The sequence below is a fragment of the Phyllostomus hastatus genome, unplaced genomic scaffold (genome assembly GCF_019186645.2).
Source record: "Phyllostomus hastatus isolate PE091 unplaced genomic scaffold, TTU_PhHast_1.1 phas_contig_118, whole genome shotgun sequence".
NCBI lineage: Eukaryota > Metazoa > Chordata > Mammalia > Chiroptera > Phyllostomidae > Phyllostomus > Phyllostomus hastatus.
Genome location: NW_025333543.1, coordinates 1,855,087 through 1,874,939, shown reverse-complemented (window position 1 = coordinate 1,874,939; position 19,853 = coordinate 1,855,087). Strand labels below are relative to the sequence as shown.

General features: G+C 36.7%; 1 protein-coding gene across 4 annotated transcripts in view; it reads left to right on the top strand.

Annotated features, from left to right (window-relative positions):
- PTPRZ1 (protein tyrosine phosphatase receptor type Z1) overlaps positions 1–19,531 on the top strand; it is a 175,099-nt gene extending 155,568 nt beyond the window's left edge. For all 4 annotated transcript variants that reach the window (XM_045847736.1, XM_045847726.1, XM_045847719.1 and 1 more), the window contains 9 exons: positions 1,731–1,866; positions 3,276–3,422; positions 6,133–6,226; positions 6,555–6,628; positions 8,872–9,000; positions 11,835–11,981; positions 15,914–16,056; positions 16,792–16,927; positions 18,572–19,531. In XM_045847736.1, coding sequence (XP_045703692.1) covers positions 1,731–1,866; positions 3,276–3,422; positions 6,133–6,226; positions 6,555–6,628; positions 8,872–9,000; positions 11,835–11,981; positions 15,914–16,056; positions 16,792–16,927; positions 18,572–18,712 — 1,147 coding nt within the window. In that variant the 3' untranslated portion in view covers positions 18,713–19,531. The remainder of the gene's footprint in view (positions 1–1,730; positions 1,867–3,275; positions 3,423–6,132; positions 6,227–6,554; positions 6,629–8,871; positions 9,001–11,834; positions 11,982–15,913; positions 16,057–16,791; positions 16,928–18,571) is intronic.
- The last annotated feature ends 322 nt before the right edge of the window (positions 19,532–19,853 follow it).

Below are 19,853 nucleotides of genomic sequence, written 5' to 3'. Positions count from 1 at the left end.
GGAATTGCTTATGCAAATAACAAGGGAAGCAATGGAACCAAGAGTTTGCCAAAATGGGAATGATTTCATGAGGTATTTTCATGAGGAAAATGACATTACATGCCACTTTTCACAAATATTGATCACTAGGAAATGCATATGACAGACTTCGAATTTGATTGTGGAATATTACAAAGCACGGGACATTTTTATGATGTTTATTATCTTATTTGATTGTTCAATTGGGTTTAAACTTATTAATTATATGAAGCAGGCAGAACAGTGTTTCACCATTCAACATTTATTACAGTACAGGGGTCGGCAAAAGTAGATTTACAGTTGTGAGTATGTGAAACACAGAGTTTATTCTTGTATTATTATTTATTAATTTTTTTATTATTTTCCATATGAACAACTGTGAACCTACTTTTGCCCAGCTTGTGTACTGGCATAGGGTAAAGATGGTTGAGAAGCGACCCCTGTTCCTGGGACTTAATAGTCTTCTGTAGAGTTATTTTGCCAGGTTTACATTAGAGAAAACATAGCACACTGAGTGTGAGGAATTTCACAAAATAGTTTTATGTTGTTTAAAAACAGCTTGGGATCTAAAACCCTGTCTCATTTTCCCGATTTCTTTCTAATTATTGAATGTGATGTCAACTCATCCTTGCCCAAGTGTTTTAATTCCCGAGGCGAGGTTGATGATGAGAAACAATGATATGTCAGAGACAGAGGAAACAATGTTAGAGGTTTCAGGTAATATATCTCAGTTAAAATAAATGTAGCAGTTAACATTTACCACATGTTGACTCTCTACCAAGCTTCATGACCACAACAATCAAATTCTTTCTATGTGCAGTGTTTCTGTAAAGCAGTGTCTGTGTTTTTGTATAAGCAGGTATTTTCCTTTGATATGCAGCTTATCTGACATATTCTAATTACCTGTCTCAGGAGTTATCCTCAGACAAATTTTGAGAGACCTATCTTGAGTTTTTTAATCTGTTAGCCTGAAGATAAACTGAGGGAAACAGGAACATGCAAGAAAACTAGCCCTGAAGGTCAGGGATTGTTTCTGCGCAGAAGGAGAAAGAACAGGGTATTGTGCAGCGCAGGTGCTTATTTTCCACTCCAGCACTTTCTACTTGTCAGAGCCTCTGAAAAGAATCCCTGTCTCTGAATCCTGTCCCTTCAGTAGAGTCTTTGAAGAAGTCAGTAGATAATGGCCCTTTAGAAATGACTGAAGTTAGTCTTTATACCTCATGATCTCACTGAAATGATATTTTCAGCTGCAAGCCTTATGAAATTCTTTTTCCCGTGAATGCAGAAAGCTTTATAAACATGTCTACCTGGCAATACAGACTCAGAGACCTTTCCTTTTCAGAACTTGGTGAAGCTGGCACTTTGATTTTTCTCAGGTTATTGTCTATTTGCTAAGCTCTGATACATAATATTTTCATTATATAATATAAAATGAATAATAAATGTAATTATTGAATAAAACGTCCCCAACAGAAATAGATTGTTTTGCAGCTTGATAGGTGACAAAAAATTTTTAAAAAACAAAGGTTTTGTTATTTGAAGCATTATGCTTAACAACTAAATTGCTTACAGTTTGGAATGGCTAATTATTTGTTATGAGGCTCATTTGCTTCATCTTCAGGAAAGAAATTAATTTATGAGACAGCTTGTAGTGATCTATTTTAAAACTTACTCTATGCTTGACATTGAAATAGTCTTTGTGCTCTCTTTAGTGCTGGAGTTGGAAGAACAGGCACATATATTGTGCTAGACAGTATGTTGCAGCAAATTCAACACGAAGGCACGGTCAACGTGTTTGGCTTCCTAAAACACATTCGTTCACAAAGAAATTATTTGGTGCAAACGGAGGTATGACAAAAGGGATACCTATTTAGCTAAGGGTTGTAAAGGTCACTAAAATGCTAAAGCTGGATAGACCAGAGTTTGTATTAGCAGGTGAATTAGTTTGGTAGGGCTGCCATAATTAAGTACTATGAACCCAGTGGTCTAAAACCACACATATGTATTGTCTCATAGTTCTGGGGGAGAGGAGTCCAAAATCAAGGTGTTGGCAGGGTCCTGCTGCCTCTGAAACCTATAGAGAAAGATCCCTTATTATCTCTTCAAGCTTCTGGTGCCCATGTGTTGCTGTGAAGGAGCAGCAAAATTTTATTCCCCGCCTTTGTCTTCAAACAGCTCTTCTTCCTCTGTGTCTGTATCCAAATTTCCCTCTTATAAGGACACTAGTCACTGTCTCATTCTAACTAATTACATCTTCAATGACTCTACCTACAGATAAGGTCACATTCTGAGGTAATAGTAGTCAGGCCTTCAACAGGTCTTCTGGGGCACAAAATAAACCGGTAACAGTTAATCGCATATAAGTCATAGATAGACCAGCTAAATTTTGTGTATTTTGTGGCCAAATGGGAAATATCTTTAAAATAACACTAGTGACAGAGAATATTCAGAAAATGGGTAAGCAGATCAATCAACACCTATTTTTGCTAGCAAAATCCTGAAGATTTTCCTGCCTATAGTGAATGAATGGATTCCTTTTCATAACTAAAAAGTATGAGTTATGATCAAACTCTATTTCTTGTTTAGCCCATTTCTTTTACCCATCTATGACACAGGACAAAGTCTACATGTCTGCATTTGTTTTCACTATGTCTACATAAAAATGAATGTGAATTGAAAATTATGGATGCAACTTGAAAGTTATCAGAAACATAACTGGTTGATTTTAAAACAAAACCATATTTCATTCCATGAAGGAAATGACATTCTAGTTACCTAAGGCCAGAGAAGAGTCCTGTAGGTAAAAGAGAAGATAACTCTTAAAAACTGTACAGATCATTGAGCTAAATTTTACATGACTGGCTACCAGGAGGACTGCAATGGGCAGAGGGGAAGGCCCATCCGAGGTGTAGAGGGCCAGAAGTCCTCAGGCACAGTGTGGAAGTGCGTCTCACTGAGCAGGTTGAAGGATGGGCAGAAAGGCATTGCTCTGCCTCCCTAAACCTTCCTGCCTCCTTCCCACAAATGTCAGTCCACCAGAAATGAAGAGATGAGGGATAAGAAGAGCTGTGTTCTGTCTACACGGCCTCCTTCCCCCTGCACCTGACTTCCTGCCAGGCCTGATAAAAATCTTTCATGGGTTTCTCTCTACCCTTTGTAAAACTCTTTCTGTGCATCAGTGGAAGGTACTGCTTTTATACTTAAATACACACAAGAAAAACCAGAAGTAATATTCTTTACTGTCTTTGTTTTACCAGGAACAGTACATCTTTATTCATGATGCGCTGGTTGAGGCCATACTTAGCAAAGAGACCGAAGTGCTAGACAGTCACATTCACGCCTATGTCAATGCGCTCCTCATTCCCGGACCCACAGGCAAAACAAAGCTTGAGAAACAATTCAAGGTGAGTCCTCTCAGAAGCCTCTTGGGTGTTATTGCAGAATTGAATGAGCCTGCCTCTTCGCATTTGAGTCGACAAGGCCGCAGGGATGGGTTGAGAGTGCTGTTGGCACAGTGGCTTGTATTGTTCTTTACAACAGGCAACGAGGCCAAGCCACGTGGTAAATTTCAAGGAGAACCTTAATTTTGAGTGGCAAGAAGAAAAGTTCTCAGAAACCCTAGGATAACTTTGAAAATGCAGACTTGGTCTGGGAAAGGAGGGCTCAGAGCCTAACAGAATGAACAGACAGAACTGATAATACAGACAGTACAAGTGCTTTTTTTTACTTTGAAAAACCCAGACCACTCAAGCCTGAGTGCTGTGGCTCAGGCTGTTTGTGCTGCTCTTTAGAAAAATCTCCCTCACTTGAAGCCCCTGAACTAGAATAGGCCACACCACAGCAAGAGCTTCTTCAACCCCTTTTCTCCCACTCACCCTGCCACAAGGCAGTGAACTAGGGAGGAGGGCGTGTTTTTTGGTGTTGTTCTTGTCCAACAATACTCCTCCTGCAACGCAGCTCTTTGACTTCCAGTAATCAGTCAGCAAAGAATTCAGAAAGCAGATGTGACCAGGCCTGCCAGCCGGGGAGGGGCGTTTGCAGATAAGAGGCTTCCAGTGGAATAGAGGCTGTTATTTTGCTCCATGTTAGTCCTGTACTAACTTCTCACTTCCCAGGATTCCTAGAGAAACAGTGCCAATGTCTGAAGAAGAAATATCTAGGAAGAATTAGGAAGTCCTTGGAAAAGTCCAGTAGAGTTAGTTAACAAACTCTGTGATTTCAGTTTTTTTCTGTCTGTTTCCCTAGCCTACAGCAGAGAAGATGTTATAACTATTAATTGTCCCTGAAGTTTTGCCATCCTAGTTAGCACCCTTTGCACTTTGGAAGAGTAAGTGGAAGACCAGGGGAGAATGCTGAGCTTTGAACCTACTGTCAGAAAACATAAATGTTTTACTCAGCCATGCCTACATGAGTCATAACGGATCACTTTAAGGAAAGAAAAAGTGTTCAGTGCTGCTTCCAGAAACAGATAATATGGAAATATAAAATGTTAACATTAGGTTTTTTGGATAGCTGCTCCCTAAATTAAAAAATATATGTGTATCACCCACCTTCAACAGATTTCCCATTTAAATATGATTTACCCCCTGCACAATTACATAAGAGGAATGATACAGTTTACATTGGATAATCCAGGATCAAATGCAAATATCCATTATGATGTCAGAATATAATTAAAAAGCGACACATTTGATTCTGTTTCCTGTGAACATGATAACTAGGAAAATGTAGGTGTATGTGTGTGTGTGTACACCTTTTCTTAAGTATAAAAATGGTATTTAAAAGGTATTTACTCAAGTTTATTCACAAAAATTATTTTGAAATGAATTGCATGTCTATTCAAAAATACTTATTAGACACATATCACATGCCAGGCTTTGTGTTTGATAGTAATTTTAAAATTAGCAAAGGCAAGAAAGAGCCAAAAAATCCAAAGCAATACTGAAAAATAAGGACTAGAAATTTATTGTACTGCATATGGTAGATATTATGCAGATGTAATAATTAATACTTAAAAACAGACAAATAATCAAAAGAAACCATGCCCATGTAGAAATTGTTGTGTGATTGATATGATATTACAAATTAGTAAGGAAATGATGAACTGATCAATAGATAATATTGGGACAATTTCAATGTTGAAACAAGTAAAATTAGGTCCTTAACATATGTGAAACACGAAAATTATTCAGTATGGATTTTATGTACCTCAAGGTGAAAACAAAGTTTTATAACTGCTACAGGAAAATACCTTCAAAGGCCTCCAGGGTAGAGAAGGACTTTTTAAATAAAAAACAAAGTCTACAAAAATCTTAAGGGAAAACTTAATAAATTGGGTGTAAATATGTGTGTGATTAAAGAGGACAAACTAATTTGCAACAGACTATAGATTTACATTCAAGATATAAAAACCCTCTACAAATCAATAAATGACAGTGAATTAGAAATATGAAAAGGCAGTCATCAAAGAAGAAATATAAATGGCTGATGACACTAAACTTCCCCATCTCACAATAATTAAAGAAGTGCAAATCAAAACCATGATTTTGAAAACATAGCACTTTTCATCTGTCAGACTGCCAAAACTTAATTCTCTATATGAACCCTCACAAGTGTGCCCATTCAGAAACATACATTGCTACAAAGTTTGACATAGAAAACCATTGGACATAACCTGAACACTCAGTAATTGAGGAATAAGTAAATAGAAAGTAGATTACTCGTGTGCTGGAGTACTAAAAGAATGAGTAAAATCCGATACGCACACACACTCACAAAGCATGCCGTTTTCTTCCAACTGTGCCAGATTTAAGTTGGAGAAATGGAGAGTACGCACCCACAGAGGAAGCCATGAGGAAGATCTTCCCAAAGCTTGAAGTCAAACTAGAGAGCAATTGTTCTCTGCTTCTTTCATCTTTCCTAGTGTAAAGCATAGATGTGCCAGGGAGTTCCCTAAAACAAGGTTTGGTTCAAGGCATTCTTGAAGGAAAGTCAGATATATTTATATTCAATATCTTACCTTGGTTGGGTGGTATGTGTATGTTGATGAGTGTGTGTGTATGTTGGAGTAACTTTAATGAAATAATCTGTAATTTTCCTTGACTTCTTTCTCAGCTCCTGAGTCAATCAAATATTCAACAGAGTGACTATTCTACAGCCCTAAAGCAATGCAACAGGGAAAAGAACAGAACTTCTTCCATCATTCCTGGTAGGTTATGTTGAATCTTAAAAAAAAAAGAAGAAACATTTTCTTCTTTTACAATGGAAGCCTTGTAAGTAATTTGACATTATTTGTACATTTTAGGACAAAAGCAATATACTTATATTTTAGTAGTTATGCCAGAGAATGTGACTTTTAAGTAGTACTCTCAACCCCTGCAGTTTCACCTAAAATTGCAAAATACATAGTAAAATTAGCTTAAAGATCAGACACACAACCCAAGAAACATAGCTGGTTATTTTTGCAATTTAGGGGTGGAGAGAGGAGGTGTAGCCCTATGAGCATGGTTGTTTACCATGAATGTTCTGTGTTGCAGTGGAAAGGTCAAGGGTTGGCATTTCGTCCCTGAGTGGGGAAGGCACAGACTACATCAATGCCTCCTATGTCATGGTAAGTCAGAGAAGTTACTGAGGCGATGGCCTGTCAGCTTGTTACCGGAACTGAAGCCAGGGTGAGCTGCCTAACTCAGTAGCTACAGACATGGGCAGCCATGCTGGAGTATGGAAGTCAGGTCTGATGGCCCACTGCCCTCAGTAGCCACAGATAACAGCATTCCTTGATAGGCTTATGCATGCAGAGACTGGAGACACTTGCAAATAAGTGCATGCAGGCACCAAACACTGTTCAGGAATGATGAATAGACATAAAACATACACTCACCCATTAAAGACAGGGTGTCTGAACACCAACAGTACCCTGTTGCCAGAGGTGTGAAATTCGGCACTCTGCTATTGGGACTCCTGGAAATTGAGAAATATAGCCCTTCTCTAGATTGCCACTCTATCTAGTAGAGGAGACAAGACCCACAAGTCATTTTGATAAGTCTTCTCCTAGAGCTGAAAGATGTGTAAACTTGACCACAACACTTCTTAAACTTCTGTTTAATCATCTGTAAAATGTGTATCACATTTTCTATCCCATGCTACTGCTGAAAGGAATAACTGACTTAAGGGAAAGAAAATGCTTCGTGCTATAACTGGCATATAGTAAATGCCCCTAAACACTGACTAGAGTAATCACATTATTATTTATCACACAGTGTCAAAATAAAAAGACTGCCATGGACTTCCAGTCATGATGGAGGTATACGTAAGCATGCCTTGCCTCCTCGTACAACTACAGCAAAAATTACAACTAGACTCCAAAACAAATATCACTCAGAATGGCCAGAAAATTGTATTGAATGGAAGTCTGACTAACAAGGAATTAAAGAAGCCACATTCATCCTGATGGGCCAAAGAAAGATGCTACTAAGAAAGGGAATCAAAGCAGCTCTACTTAATTTACAGAAACAAACACAGGGAGGCTGCCTAAATGAGGAGACAAACAAATATGGCCTGAATGAAAAAAACAGAACAAAACTCCAGAAAAAGAACTAAGTAAAATGGAGACAAGCAACCTATCAGATGCAGTGTTAAAAACACTGGTGATCAGGAACTCATTGGGAACATCAACAGCATAAAATAGACCCAGGGAAAAATGAAGGTTATGTAAAGTGAAATAAAGAAAAATCTACAGGAAACCAGCAGTGGAGGGGAAGAATCCGAGGATAAAATCAATGATTTGGAACATAAGGCAGAAAAAGGCATTCAATCAGAAGAGCAAGAAGAAGAAAGTATTTAAAAAACTGAGGATAGCCTAAGGAGCCTCTGGGACATCTTTAAAGATAACAACATCTGAATCACAGATATGCCAGAAGGAGAAGAGGAAGAGCAAGAAATTGAAAACTTATATTTAAAAACACAATGAAGAAGAACTTTCCCAATCTGGCAAAGGAAATAGACGTCCAGGAAGTTCAGAGAATCCCAAAGAAGTTGGACCAAAAGAATCACGCACCAAGGCACATCATAATTACATTACCCAAGATTAAAGATAAGGAGGGAATCTTAAAAGCAGCAAGAAAAAGTCAGACAATTACCTACAAAAGAGTTCCCATAAGACTGTCAGCTGATTTTTCATAAGGAACTTTGCAAGCTACAAAGGACTGGGAAGAAAAATTCAAAGAGCTGAAAAGCAAGGACCTACAATCCAGATTACTCTATTCAGCAAAGCTATCATTTAGAATGGAAGGGCAGATAAAGTGCTTCCCAGATAAGGTCAAGTTAAAGGATATCATCATCACCAAGCCATTATATAAAATGCTAAAGGAAATTATATAAAAAAAAGAAGCTGAAAATGATGAACATTAAAATGGCAATAAATTCACAACTATCAATAATTGAATCCAAATAACAAACTAAGAAAACAAGTGAAACAGAAAAAAAATCAGATATGGAGATTGCTTGGAGGGTTATCAGTTGAGGTGGGGAAGGGAGAGAATGGGGGAAAGGTACAGGGATTAAGAAGCACAAATTGGTAGGTACAAAGTAGGCAGGGGGATGTTAAGAACAGTATGGGAAATGGAGTAATGAAACAACTAACATGCATGATCCATGGGCATGAACTAAGGAGGGGATTGCTGAAGGGAAACTGAGTACTGAATAGAGGGGGCAAATGAGAGAAAAGTGGAACAACTACAATAGCACAATCAATAAAATACATTTTTATAAAAGACTGCCATAAATGTATAAATGTTTCCTGAATATTTAAAGTCATATGTCAAGGTTCTAGCTATCTTCTCTTTGATTTTATAGGGTTATTATCAGAGCAATGAGTTTATCATCACCCAGCATCCCCTTCTCCACACCATCAAGGATTTCTGGAGGATGATCTGGGACCATAATGCCCAGCTGGTGGTTATGCTTCCTGATGGTCAAAACATGGTAAGTCTCTCAAGTCACTTTTAGTACTTTCCTTACATTGGAAATACCAGGTCACAGCAGCCAGAAGTCCAGCAAATAAACAAATAATGCCTTTCAACTAATAAACTAATGTCATTGGTATTGCACCTTGACTACTATTGGGCCAAGTCTGGTTATGCAATCAGGTGTGAAATTGTTGAACAACAGTTTTAAATAAGGACAGCTTAAAATTAATTTCAGTTTAAGTATTTTGTGATACCCCAAAGAAAAATTAGAATCACAGTCATGAATGAAGTCAGTCCATATGCTTCTAATTTTCTTAAATAAAACTTAGTAGGATATTTGGAAATTCCTTCAATTTAAGGAGATCCAAAAATACCTATTTGGAATAACTGAACTCTTAGTACCAGAAGGTCTTTTTTAGTGTCAGAAAATAATGGAAATCCCATTCTCCTTTTCATGTATATTTGTAAAACCCCCAAAATGAAACCAAAATAATATTTCATTTAGGCTTTGCGTATATACCTTGAGATTCATTTCTTGTCCATAAAATTATGCTGACCATTCCAAATGATGCTACAAATTGCTGAGCTCTTAAAATCACTTGACTTTTCTCTACCTTGTTGTCAATCATAGAAACAACAGTTAATCTTTGTTATTGATAAACTAAGAAAACAAAATAATACAACAATAGTTTAGGTGCTTAAGTTTTATTCTATGGATCGATCTGGTTTAAGATACAATATTTAAGACTAAATTTTGTAATTCAGAGGATTCTGGCCAAGATGGGGACATGGGTAGATATGCTTTGTTTCCTGGCACAACCAAAAGAAGAATAACAACCAATTTAAAAAACAAAAAGCAACCAGAACTGCCAGAAAATCTAACTGAATGGAAGTCTGACAAACAAGGAGTTAAAGAAGAAATATTCATCTAGCCTGGTAGGAAGGGCAGAGATGGGCAGCCTGGGAGGAAAGAATGCACAGCAAGGCAGCAGCTGGCAGACTGGACAGTCCCACATTCGCGTGTGGATAAACTGTAAGGAACAACTGGGGAGCAAGACAGACAATGCAACCCAGAATTCCAGTGTGGGGAAAATAAGGCCTCAAAACCTCAGGATATAAAAAGCTTTGGGAGTTGTGGTGGTGAGAGAAACTGCCAGTCTCACAGGGGAGTATGTTGGAGGGGCCCATGGGGTCCTAGAACATACACAAGGCCACCCACCTGGAAATAAGTACCAGATCAGCACCTCAAAGGGCACAATTTGCTTGTGGGTAATGGTGGAAGTGACTGAAAGCAGGGCAAGAGCCGAGCAAGCAGTATTGTTCCCTCTCTGACCATTCCTTCATATGCAGCATCATAATGCAGTGATGTGGGTTGTGTCACCCTGGTGAATATCTACAGGTGCACCAAGACAAAGAAATATGGCCCAAATGAAAGAACAGATCAAAACTCCAGAAAAAAAATACAACTATGCAACAAAGAGATAGCCAACCTATCAGATGCAGAGTTCAAAACACTGGTAATCAGGATGTTCACAGAAATGGTTGAGTATGGTCACAAAATAGAGGAAAAAGTAAAGGCTATGAAAAGAGAAATAAAGGAAAATATACAGGGAACCAACAGTGAAGAGAAGGAAAGCAGGACTCAGATCAACAACTTGGAACAAAAGGAAGAAATAAGCATCCAACTGAAACAAAACGAAGAAACAAGAACTCAAAAAATTGAAAAGAGGTTTAGGAACCTCCAGGACAACTTTGAACATTCCAACATCAGAATCATAGGATTGCCAGAAGGAGAAGAGGAAGAGCAAGAAAATGAAAATTTATTTGAAAAAAAATAGTGAAAGAGAACTTCCCTGATCTGGCAAAGGAAATAAATGAACAAATCCAGGAAGCTCAGAGAATTCCAACAAAATTGAACCCAAAGAGGAACACACTCAGACATGTCATAATTAAATTGCCAAAGATTAAAGATAAGGAGAGAATCTTAAAAGCAGCAAGAGAAAAGGAGGGAGTTACCTACAAAGAGTTTCCATAAGACTAGCAGGTGATTTCTCAAAGGAAACCTTACAGACAAGAAGGGACTGGAAGTATTCAAGTCCCTTGAATTCAAGTCCCTTTTGAATTCAAGAAGTATTCAAAATCCTGAAAGGCAAGGACCTACATCCAAGATACTCTATCCAGCAAAACTACCATTTAGAATGGAAGGGCAATAAAGTGCTTCCCAGATAAGTTAAAGGAGTTCAAGTTAAAGGAGTTCATCATCACCATGCCCTTATATGAAATGTTAAAGGGACTTATCTAAGAAAAAGAAGATCACAACTATGAATAGTGAAATGACAGCAAACTCACAACTATCAACAACTGAATCTAAAATAAAACAAAAGCAAACTAAGCAAACAACTAGTCAAGATCAGAATCACAGAAATGGAGATCACATGGAGGTTTATCTGCAGGGAGGGGGCAGGGGGAGAATGGGCAAAAAGGTACAGGAAATAAGAAGTATAATTGGTAAGTGCAAAATAGACAGAGGTGGTTAAGAATAGTATAGGATATAGAGAAACCAAAGAACTTATATTTATGACCCATGGACATGAACTAAGGGGGCAGGAGTGCTGGAGGGAATAGTGGTACCTGGTAAAGGGGGATAAAGGGGAGGAAAAAAATTGTACAACTGTAGTAGCATAATCAATAACATACTTAAAAAAGAAACCAGAAAAAAATGACTAAATTTTATGATTCAAAGAAAAATTTGAGTTGAATTTTTATGGCATCTATTAATTTCATGTTACAGACTGCTTTATAAGACATTTTATTAAAATCCAAAATTTTCTTTGGTTTTTAATCCTCCAGGCAGAAGATGAATTTGTTTATTGGCCAAATAAAGATGAACCTATAAATTGTGAGAGCTTTAAGGTCACTCTTATGGCTGAAGAACACAAATGTCTGTCTAATGAAGAAAAACTTTTAATTCAAGATTTTATCTTAGAAGCTACACAGGTATGGATATAATTTAAAAGAGAAACTTTTTGCCTTAAGTTTATATTAAATATATGCTCACTTAAGGATCTTTTCTAGAAATAAGAAGGAATCTGATTTTTTACAAATTGAGTCAGAATAACTAAATGATAAATTTTACTTTGCTTGTCACTTTCATTTTCAAAATCTTAGAGAATCCTTAAATAATTAATAATCATTAAGCAACAGGGTTCCAGACTTCTATACACACAAGAAATCGAAGATTTCTCTTTTACTTCAAACAGTTCCTGATAGAATTTTAGTTGAAAGTAAACTCAGTAAAAAAAAAAATTAATCAATCCTAATTCTCATGTGTTAAGGTAGATGCTTACCTTGGATTCTCCTAAATAAAATAAAAAAGATAATACCTACTAAACTAACACATTGCTCTCCAGCACCTTTACTAGTTGATAAGTGAAGAAGTGCTTTGAAAATGTGCAGTACAATATACTAGGATTATTTTTACTAAACTCTCAATTATCTGTAGCCCTTAATCTAATTATTTGTCAATATTTACATAATTACAGTACAATACATTATTTATTACATAGCTATACTGAAATACTAAAAGATACTAGGAATTATGAGTAAAGCACATGAGATTCCCAAAATACCTTCTCAGTTAGAAATTATGTTTTAGTCCTATCTAGTGCGGCTTAGTGGACTGAGTGCCAGCCTGTAAACTAAAGTTTGCCAGTTCGATCCCCAGTCAGGGCACATGCCTGGGTTGCAGGCCAGGTCCCCAGTAGGGAGTGCTTGAGAGGCAAACACACATTGATGTTTCTCTCCCTGTCTTTCTCCCTTCCTTCCCCTCTCTCTAAAAATAAATGAACAAAATTAAAAGAAAAAAAAGAAATGTTTTAGATGGTTTAAATGCTTTACTTTATGATACCCTAATTCTGAAACTGTTAAACCATATATGGTATATAAGAAGATTCACTATTCTTCAGAATATTTGAATGATACAAAACATACAAATGTGATAATGCAAGTAAATTAATAATGTAAACATTGCAATGGAATAGTATCCTACTTGATTAAAACCTGCCCCAAAATGAACATATTGATTATAGTCCCAGTGATGGGCAATGTGGCCTTGGGAGAGTGATTTACATTCCTTATTTATAAATGAAGGGGCAGATACCAGCAGAATCTTAACACTTCTGAGAGCTCTTAATATTCCATACCAGTTTCCACCTATAACTACTCCCTAAATACTTCAGAATCACCCATTCAGATTTGTAGTCTCTCATGCCCTTCTCGCATAAAAGTTTATTATGTCAACAATAAAAATAAAGTTAAAGAAAATAAAAAGTAAAATCACATGCACAAAATAAGTTTACTATGAGGCAGATCATTAGATACCCACGGATCTTGTCATACCCATTATCCTGATTACTCATCGAATCTAATATTTAGGCTGGCCTTGGGTAACCAGCCAATTTTTCTTCTGGTGTTATGCAGACAATAAACATTCATGATTGACCCCACTTCAGTTTGTCTCCCATGTGTAAGCTAGCTATTGTGAACACCTTGATCACTCAGGAGTCAGACATAAGTATGAGCAGTTATTTCTAAAATAATGGTAAAAGAAGAGGGAAACATTGAAGTGGCCAGCTTCATAAGTTTAGACAATTATAGGCACTTCTCTGCCCTCTCCCCACAAAACTACCGCTTTGGAGGCTAGTAGAGGAGCGAGGGTCGGTACTGTCGAGACCAGGATTTGTTTCAGTGTTCGAGAGGTTGGGAGTAAGCTGCTGAATTCAAGAGCTTTTATTTACCTGTGTGTTATACAAATTTTTAAATTATTTAAAAAAGAATGTTCATAAAATATGTACCAGGTATAAAATGATACTATAAATGAATTCACGGAAAATAATAACACAGCCCTTCTCTTTGAAGTCCCTCACAAGTCCCCCATCCTATTCCATCCTTTCCTCCTTTCAGAAGCAGCCACTTCCTGAAACCCTGTTTATCCATCTCTTGATTTACTTTCTAATTTGATCTTTTGTCTTTGTGTTCTTTAACACCGTGTTCTTCAGTTTTGAATCTTTTTGAACTTCTTATAAATTACATTCTGTGTATTTTTTAGAGGTTGTTCACTTTTCTACATCTTGATACTGCCAAGAATAATCCATGTTATTGAGTATAGTTCCAATTCATTTAATTCTGCTGTTTAGCATTCCAGTTTATAAATATATTTTTTATTCTACATTTGGGTTATTACCTTTTTATGTCTATTTATTTTGTTTTGCTCTTGGAAACAATACTGTTATGAATATTTTTCTTTTTCTTCCTTGTATTGATTTTTAGACACAAAGGGAGATGGCAGGACGGGGGCAGGACATCAATTTCTTGTTCCACTTATTTATGCACTCATTGATTGTATTCCTGTATGTGCCTGGACCAGGGATCTAACCTGCAACCTTGGCATTGCCCTAACCAGCTTGGGGCAATGCCCTATCCAACTGAGCTATCCAGCCAGGGTCAGGAATATTTTTCAACACAAACAAAATTTTCTCTTGAGAATGTCTGGGAATTATTCCACTGGGTCATTGGCTTGAACATCTCAAATTTCTGCAACTTTATTAAGTAATGCCAACTATTGTCCAAAGAGGTTCTGCCAGTCCATCCACCTGTCCATGAGGAGTGCATGAATGATTTGGAATCTCCACCTCCTCACCAGTATTGTGATGGGAATGATATGGCATCTCATGGTGGATGTGATTTCCATTTCTCTTGTTGCAAATGAAACTGAGTGTCTTTACATTACCCTTTGTGAAGTTTCTGTTCATGATTTTTGCTCATTGTTCTATTAAGTTACTTAAGCATATTCTTAGTGATTTACTGGAAGTCCTTTTATAGTCTGGATACTAATGCTTTGTCAACTATACATAATACCTTCTTCGCAATTTGTCATTTGACTTTTTTCCTTTGTGATTGTTTTTTGGTGAATAACAGTTCTAATGTTTAATCCATGAGAATATGTTAAGCTTCCTTTCACACTTTTATAAGGAAATCATCTGGTGTCTTTAAAAAATCCCTTTTTAACTTGAAAAATTGTTTCTTTTACTCTCTTTTGTTAATATTTTATAACTGTACCTGGAACTGACATTTTGTACTTTGTTTTGTAAGGCAAGGATCCTGTTTCATTGTTTTCCACGTGAATAGCCATTGTCTCAGCATCCTTTATTGCTCAGCAATATCAGTTATGCCATAAATCAAATTTCTATCATATATGTATGGGCTTGTTTCTGGGTCTCTATTTATTCCATTAGTTTCTTTGTTCATCTTTCTGCCAAAACTATAGAGTCTTATTAATTTGTATAGGATTTTAGAATCCTTGATATCTAATGAAATAATCCTTTATATTGTTTTTCTTCTTCAGTAATATCTCGGCTATTTTGGACTTGTGCACTTCCATATATAGTCTGTTCATTTTTAAGGGATTTAAAAAGTCACACAGGCTGTTTGGTCACTTAAACAAGAATCAGAACTGGGACCATATGGAAAACTAGAGCTCCATCCTCTTTGCCAGCATCTTCCCCTCTGCATTTTGCAGTATCATTCTTCCCTTAGTAAAATTGAGTAATGCTGGCATTTGAAAAAGTCTATGCTATTTTAAAAACAAATTTTAACCCTGAAGATATTTTTGGTGCATACCTTCATGTTTTGATTGGCACGATAATCTCACAAATAAGGTTGTTGTGAGAATAAAAAGAAAGATATCTGTACATGACAGACTTGGCCTCCCGGCACTTCCTTCCACGGAGGACCAGCTAACACTGCCGCTGCTCACTCCTGCATGCCATTTGCTTTGATCACCTTTCTCTAATTTCTGGTTTTCCTAAATAATTCTATTCAGTAACCAATATTGTTCTTTTAAAAGCATGGCTTTTTCTTTCTTCTTATAGGATGATTATGTACTTGAAGTGAGACATTTTCAGTGTCCCAAATGGCCAAATCCAGATAGTTCCATTAGTAAAACTTTTGAACTCCTAAGTATTATCAAAGAAGAAGCTGCCAGCAGGGATGGACCCATGATTGTTCATGATGAGTAAGTTTAAACTGTTTCATGTCTCAATATCATTTGGGTGTATGTATATTTCTATTGTCTTTGTACTCACTGCTTTGGACCAATTGTAGTGATGTAGTCAGGGTGGATTATGTGCTCCTTATGGACAAGATTAACACAGAATTTTTTCTTTCACTTTTCTGGGAGCTCCTGTTGAAGGCAGGAGATAGGTGTGTGGTCACAAGAATGTGCTTTTGTATTGTAACTGAGAACACTTTCAGTGATGGTTCAGTTTTAGCATTTGAATTTTTACAGATGCTAACCAGAGACATTACTTAGACATTGACTTCTTGGGGCAGGAGTGAAATTGATACACTTTTTTATTTACTAGAAACAGGAATCTTTATACAATAGCTCTTTCCAATTTCTCTTATAAACTAATAAAAAATGCATGTGCTGGAATTATATGTTTTATATGTATTATATGTAATGCACATTATATAACATATACTATGACCTTAGATCATTCAAATTAATTGCCAGGTCCTAGTATAAGCAAATCTTAATCTTCCACAAAGTATCCCATTACAAATATCATGAACATTTGTGAGTATTTTATAAACCATAAAACATAGTTCTATGCACAATAAAGAAAGGCAACTCATTACAAATGTCAGTGTTCTTACTGCAAATTTATCAAAGTTGTATACTCTATGACTTCCAAATCTGTAAGTTTGATGCATCTGAACAGTCTTTGTCCCTTCCCTTTGCTCTAAGGCATGGAGGAGTGACAGCAGGAACTTTCTGTGCTCTGACAACCCTGATGCACCAACTAGAAAAAGAAAATTCCATGGATGTTTACCAGGTAGCCAAGATGATTAATTTGATGAGGCCAGGAGTCTTTGCTGACATTGTAAGTAATAAAGCAATGAACCAAACTTTCACTGTTAGAGTACTGCTTACTTCCTAGAAGCTGCAAAAATCATTTCATCTTATAACAAAAAGAGAGAGAAAGAGATCACATAGCCTAAAGTATTGGAATGCAGTTTTCAAATTGAATTACAAGTTATGTTGTCCACAGTCCACAGAACTGGAACTATAAATAATAAACATTTAAATTTTATCTTCCAAAAATTGACAGATAAAAAGTTCTAGTCACATGTATACCTTTTTGCAAGACTTATTGTAATTCTGCAAAATATTCTTAGTAGAAGCACTGACTACTTAGATTTATTCAACAAAATAAATGTTTTCCTTAAGTTCAACTTCTACTTAGCTCAGAGAACCATCAGAAGATAGACCATAAAGTCTTAAACATTTGAAGTTTTTACTTTTTCTCCAATGAAATTTAATTTCTGAAGTTAAAAAATGGCTAATTCTTGGGTGATTTTAAAAAGAAAGGGAAATGTGGACAATGTAAAAAAGAGGTATGGTGCAACTGGAGAAATAAGCCTCAACACTGAAAATAATCTAGAAGTTTTTATTATTGTAGAAATATGGCTGAAAAAATAGTAGGAAACAGGACAAAGGGGCCAGTGGAAGAAGCTTCTATGGATGTAGAAGGAAGGATAGGCTCACCTTCAGCTCTCTAGTCTGTGCATGTGTTGGCAGCTTATAAAAGGTCCATCCTCCAAGCTCCAGCCCAAACCCGTTGACCAAAGGGCAAGGTAACCCTTGCACACCTGCACTTCAGCAGACCCTCTATCAAATATTTCATTTGTGTTAGTTGAGTTGTATCAAGTTTGTCCTGTATGAAATTGGTCTCCAGAGGTTGAACTTATACACATTTCATGAATGCATTCAATGAGGCACCAGTGCACATGTGGTCCTGGTGATTTTCCACTACAACATCAGTGGCAATGTCAGTTACATTCTCTGCAGCTGCCTTCCCTCGTCCCCCACTGACCAAACTGGAATCTTTAGGAGAAAAACTATTCTTGTGTGTATCTATTCTGAGACCACAGCAGGACACCTGCTGGCTCACCATTGCTCAAAGCAGGGCATGGGAGCAGACAGGCAAGTAGAACAGGCAAGTAGAATATTTGTAAAATATTCATGTAAAAAAAAAGGTCTGCATTCTTCATGGGTCCCTCAGCTGATGTGCAGTCCTTTGTGAGACCTCCCCATAAAGACACAAACCCAATGGTTTCCATAACAACTGGAGGAAGGAGAATGAGTAGCTTATTTGTGAGTGAGTTACAGGTGCCTAGTGCCAAAGGGCTTATACACAACTTGATCAATCAGTAATGGAACCCTGCCATGTTACCTTCTGACTCCAGGAAGTAAATGAATAAGGATGGAGTGCTTATCATAAGCAAATGTATGTGGACCAATTTTCTAGGACAATGAATGTTGGATCATTTAAAAAGCTACTTTAAATTTAATTACAAGGAGATATTAATATTGATTGTGTGCCTCTGCATAACAGAGTATAACAGAGCCTGTAACATAGTACCCTTCCACAAAGTGTCAAAGTATAATTTAAAATATTCCTCTGTTTGGAAATGTATGTCTTCCCTGAGTTGCTGTTTATAACCACCCACTCTCTGTTCCCTAGGAGCAGTATCAGTTCCTCTACAAAGCGGTCCTCAGCCTTGTGAGCACGAGGCAGGAAGAGAATCCATCCACCTCCCTGGACAGTAATGGCACAGCATTGCCTGATGGAAATAGAGCAGAGAGCTTAGAGTCTTTAGTTTGACACAGATGGGAGTGAGGAAAGTCCATGACTGCACATTGTTTTCCTCTTTCTAAAATTAGACTGGGAAAATCAGTTCAGTTTTTATCTGTTTTTCTTTCCCTCACCCGGCAGTGACTTTCATGACATAAGGTTCTGCTGCCAAATTTACATCATTAACAGTGTGTGCCTTCGTGCAAAACTTCTTGTAATTCACTTACTGTGTTTCAACTAAAATGATTGAATTTTACAATATTTCTAAGAATGGAATTATGGCAGTTTTTTGTATTGATTTTAACAGAAATTTTCAATTTATAGGTGTTAGAAATTTCCAACTACAGAGAACATGTTTGTTATTAGTGTCAAAACTTTAGCTATATTTGTAGCAATCATCAGGTTTGCTGGAAATATAACTTTTAATACAGTAGACTGTAAATAAAATGCTGTTCTCTGTGATATTCATCATTTTACAACTGCAGTATTCACCTAAAATAGGAAATATTCTGATACTTACTGTAAATACTGGTCTAGTGTCTCCATGGACCAAATTTATATTTATAATTCTAGATTTTTATATTTTACTACTGAGTCAATTTTCTAGTTGTGTGTAATTGTTTAGTTTAATGATATAGTTCATTATCTGGTCTTGCTCTCTAAGTCTCCTGATATTGTTTCATGTTATCTTAGTGATTAACTCTGTTTTAGCATGTGATTTTAACTTTTATGGAAAATAGAAATACATTTGTTTTGAAAAAAAGATGTTTTTATGAAAATAACACCTTATCCAACATTGTTCAAATGGTTTTTCCAGGGTGTTGAAATAAACGTAAGTGTTGCCACCAACTTGCATTTGTCTGTGGACTGTTGTGCTGGTGCCTGGTGAATTGTGTGTGGGTATGGGTCCCGCTGGCATGATGGACATAAAAGAGGTTAATGGGATGGGAAAGTGTATAGAACTTTGAATCCCTATCTGCACTGAGCCACACAGGGATTTCACAAAATTTTGCATTTTTGAGGACAATGCTGTAACATGTACTGACACTATACAATTATTATATTAAATTATTTGGACCTAATTACTTCATAAATGGAAACGTTATGTATTTCTTTGGCTCAATGGAGCTATGAAAATGTTACTGAAAAACTAAGAGTACCATGTACCAAG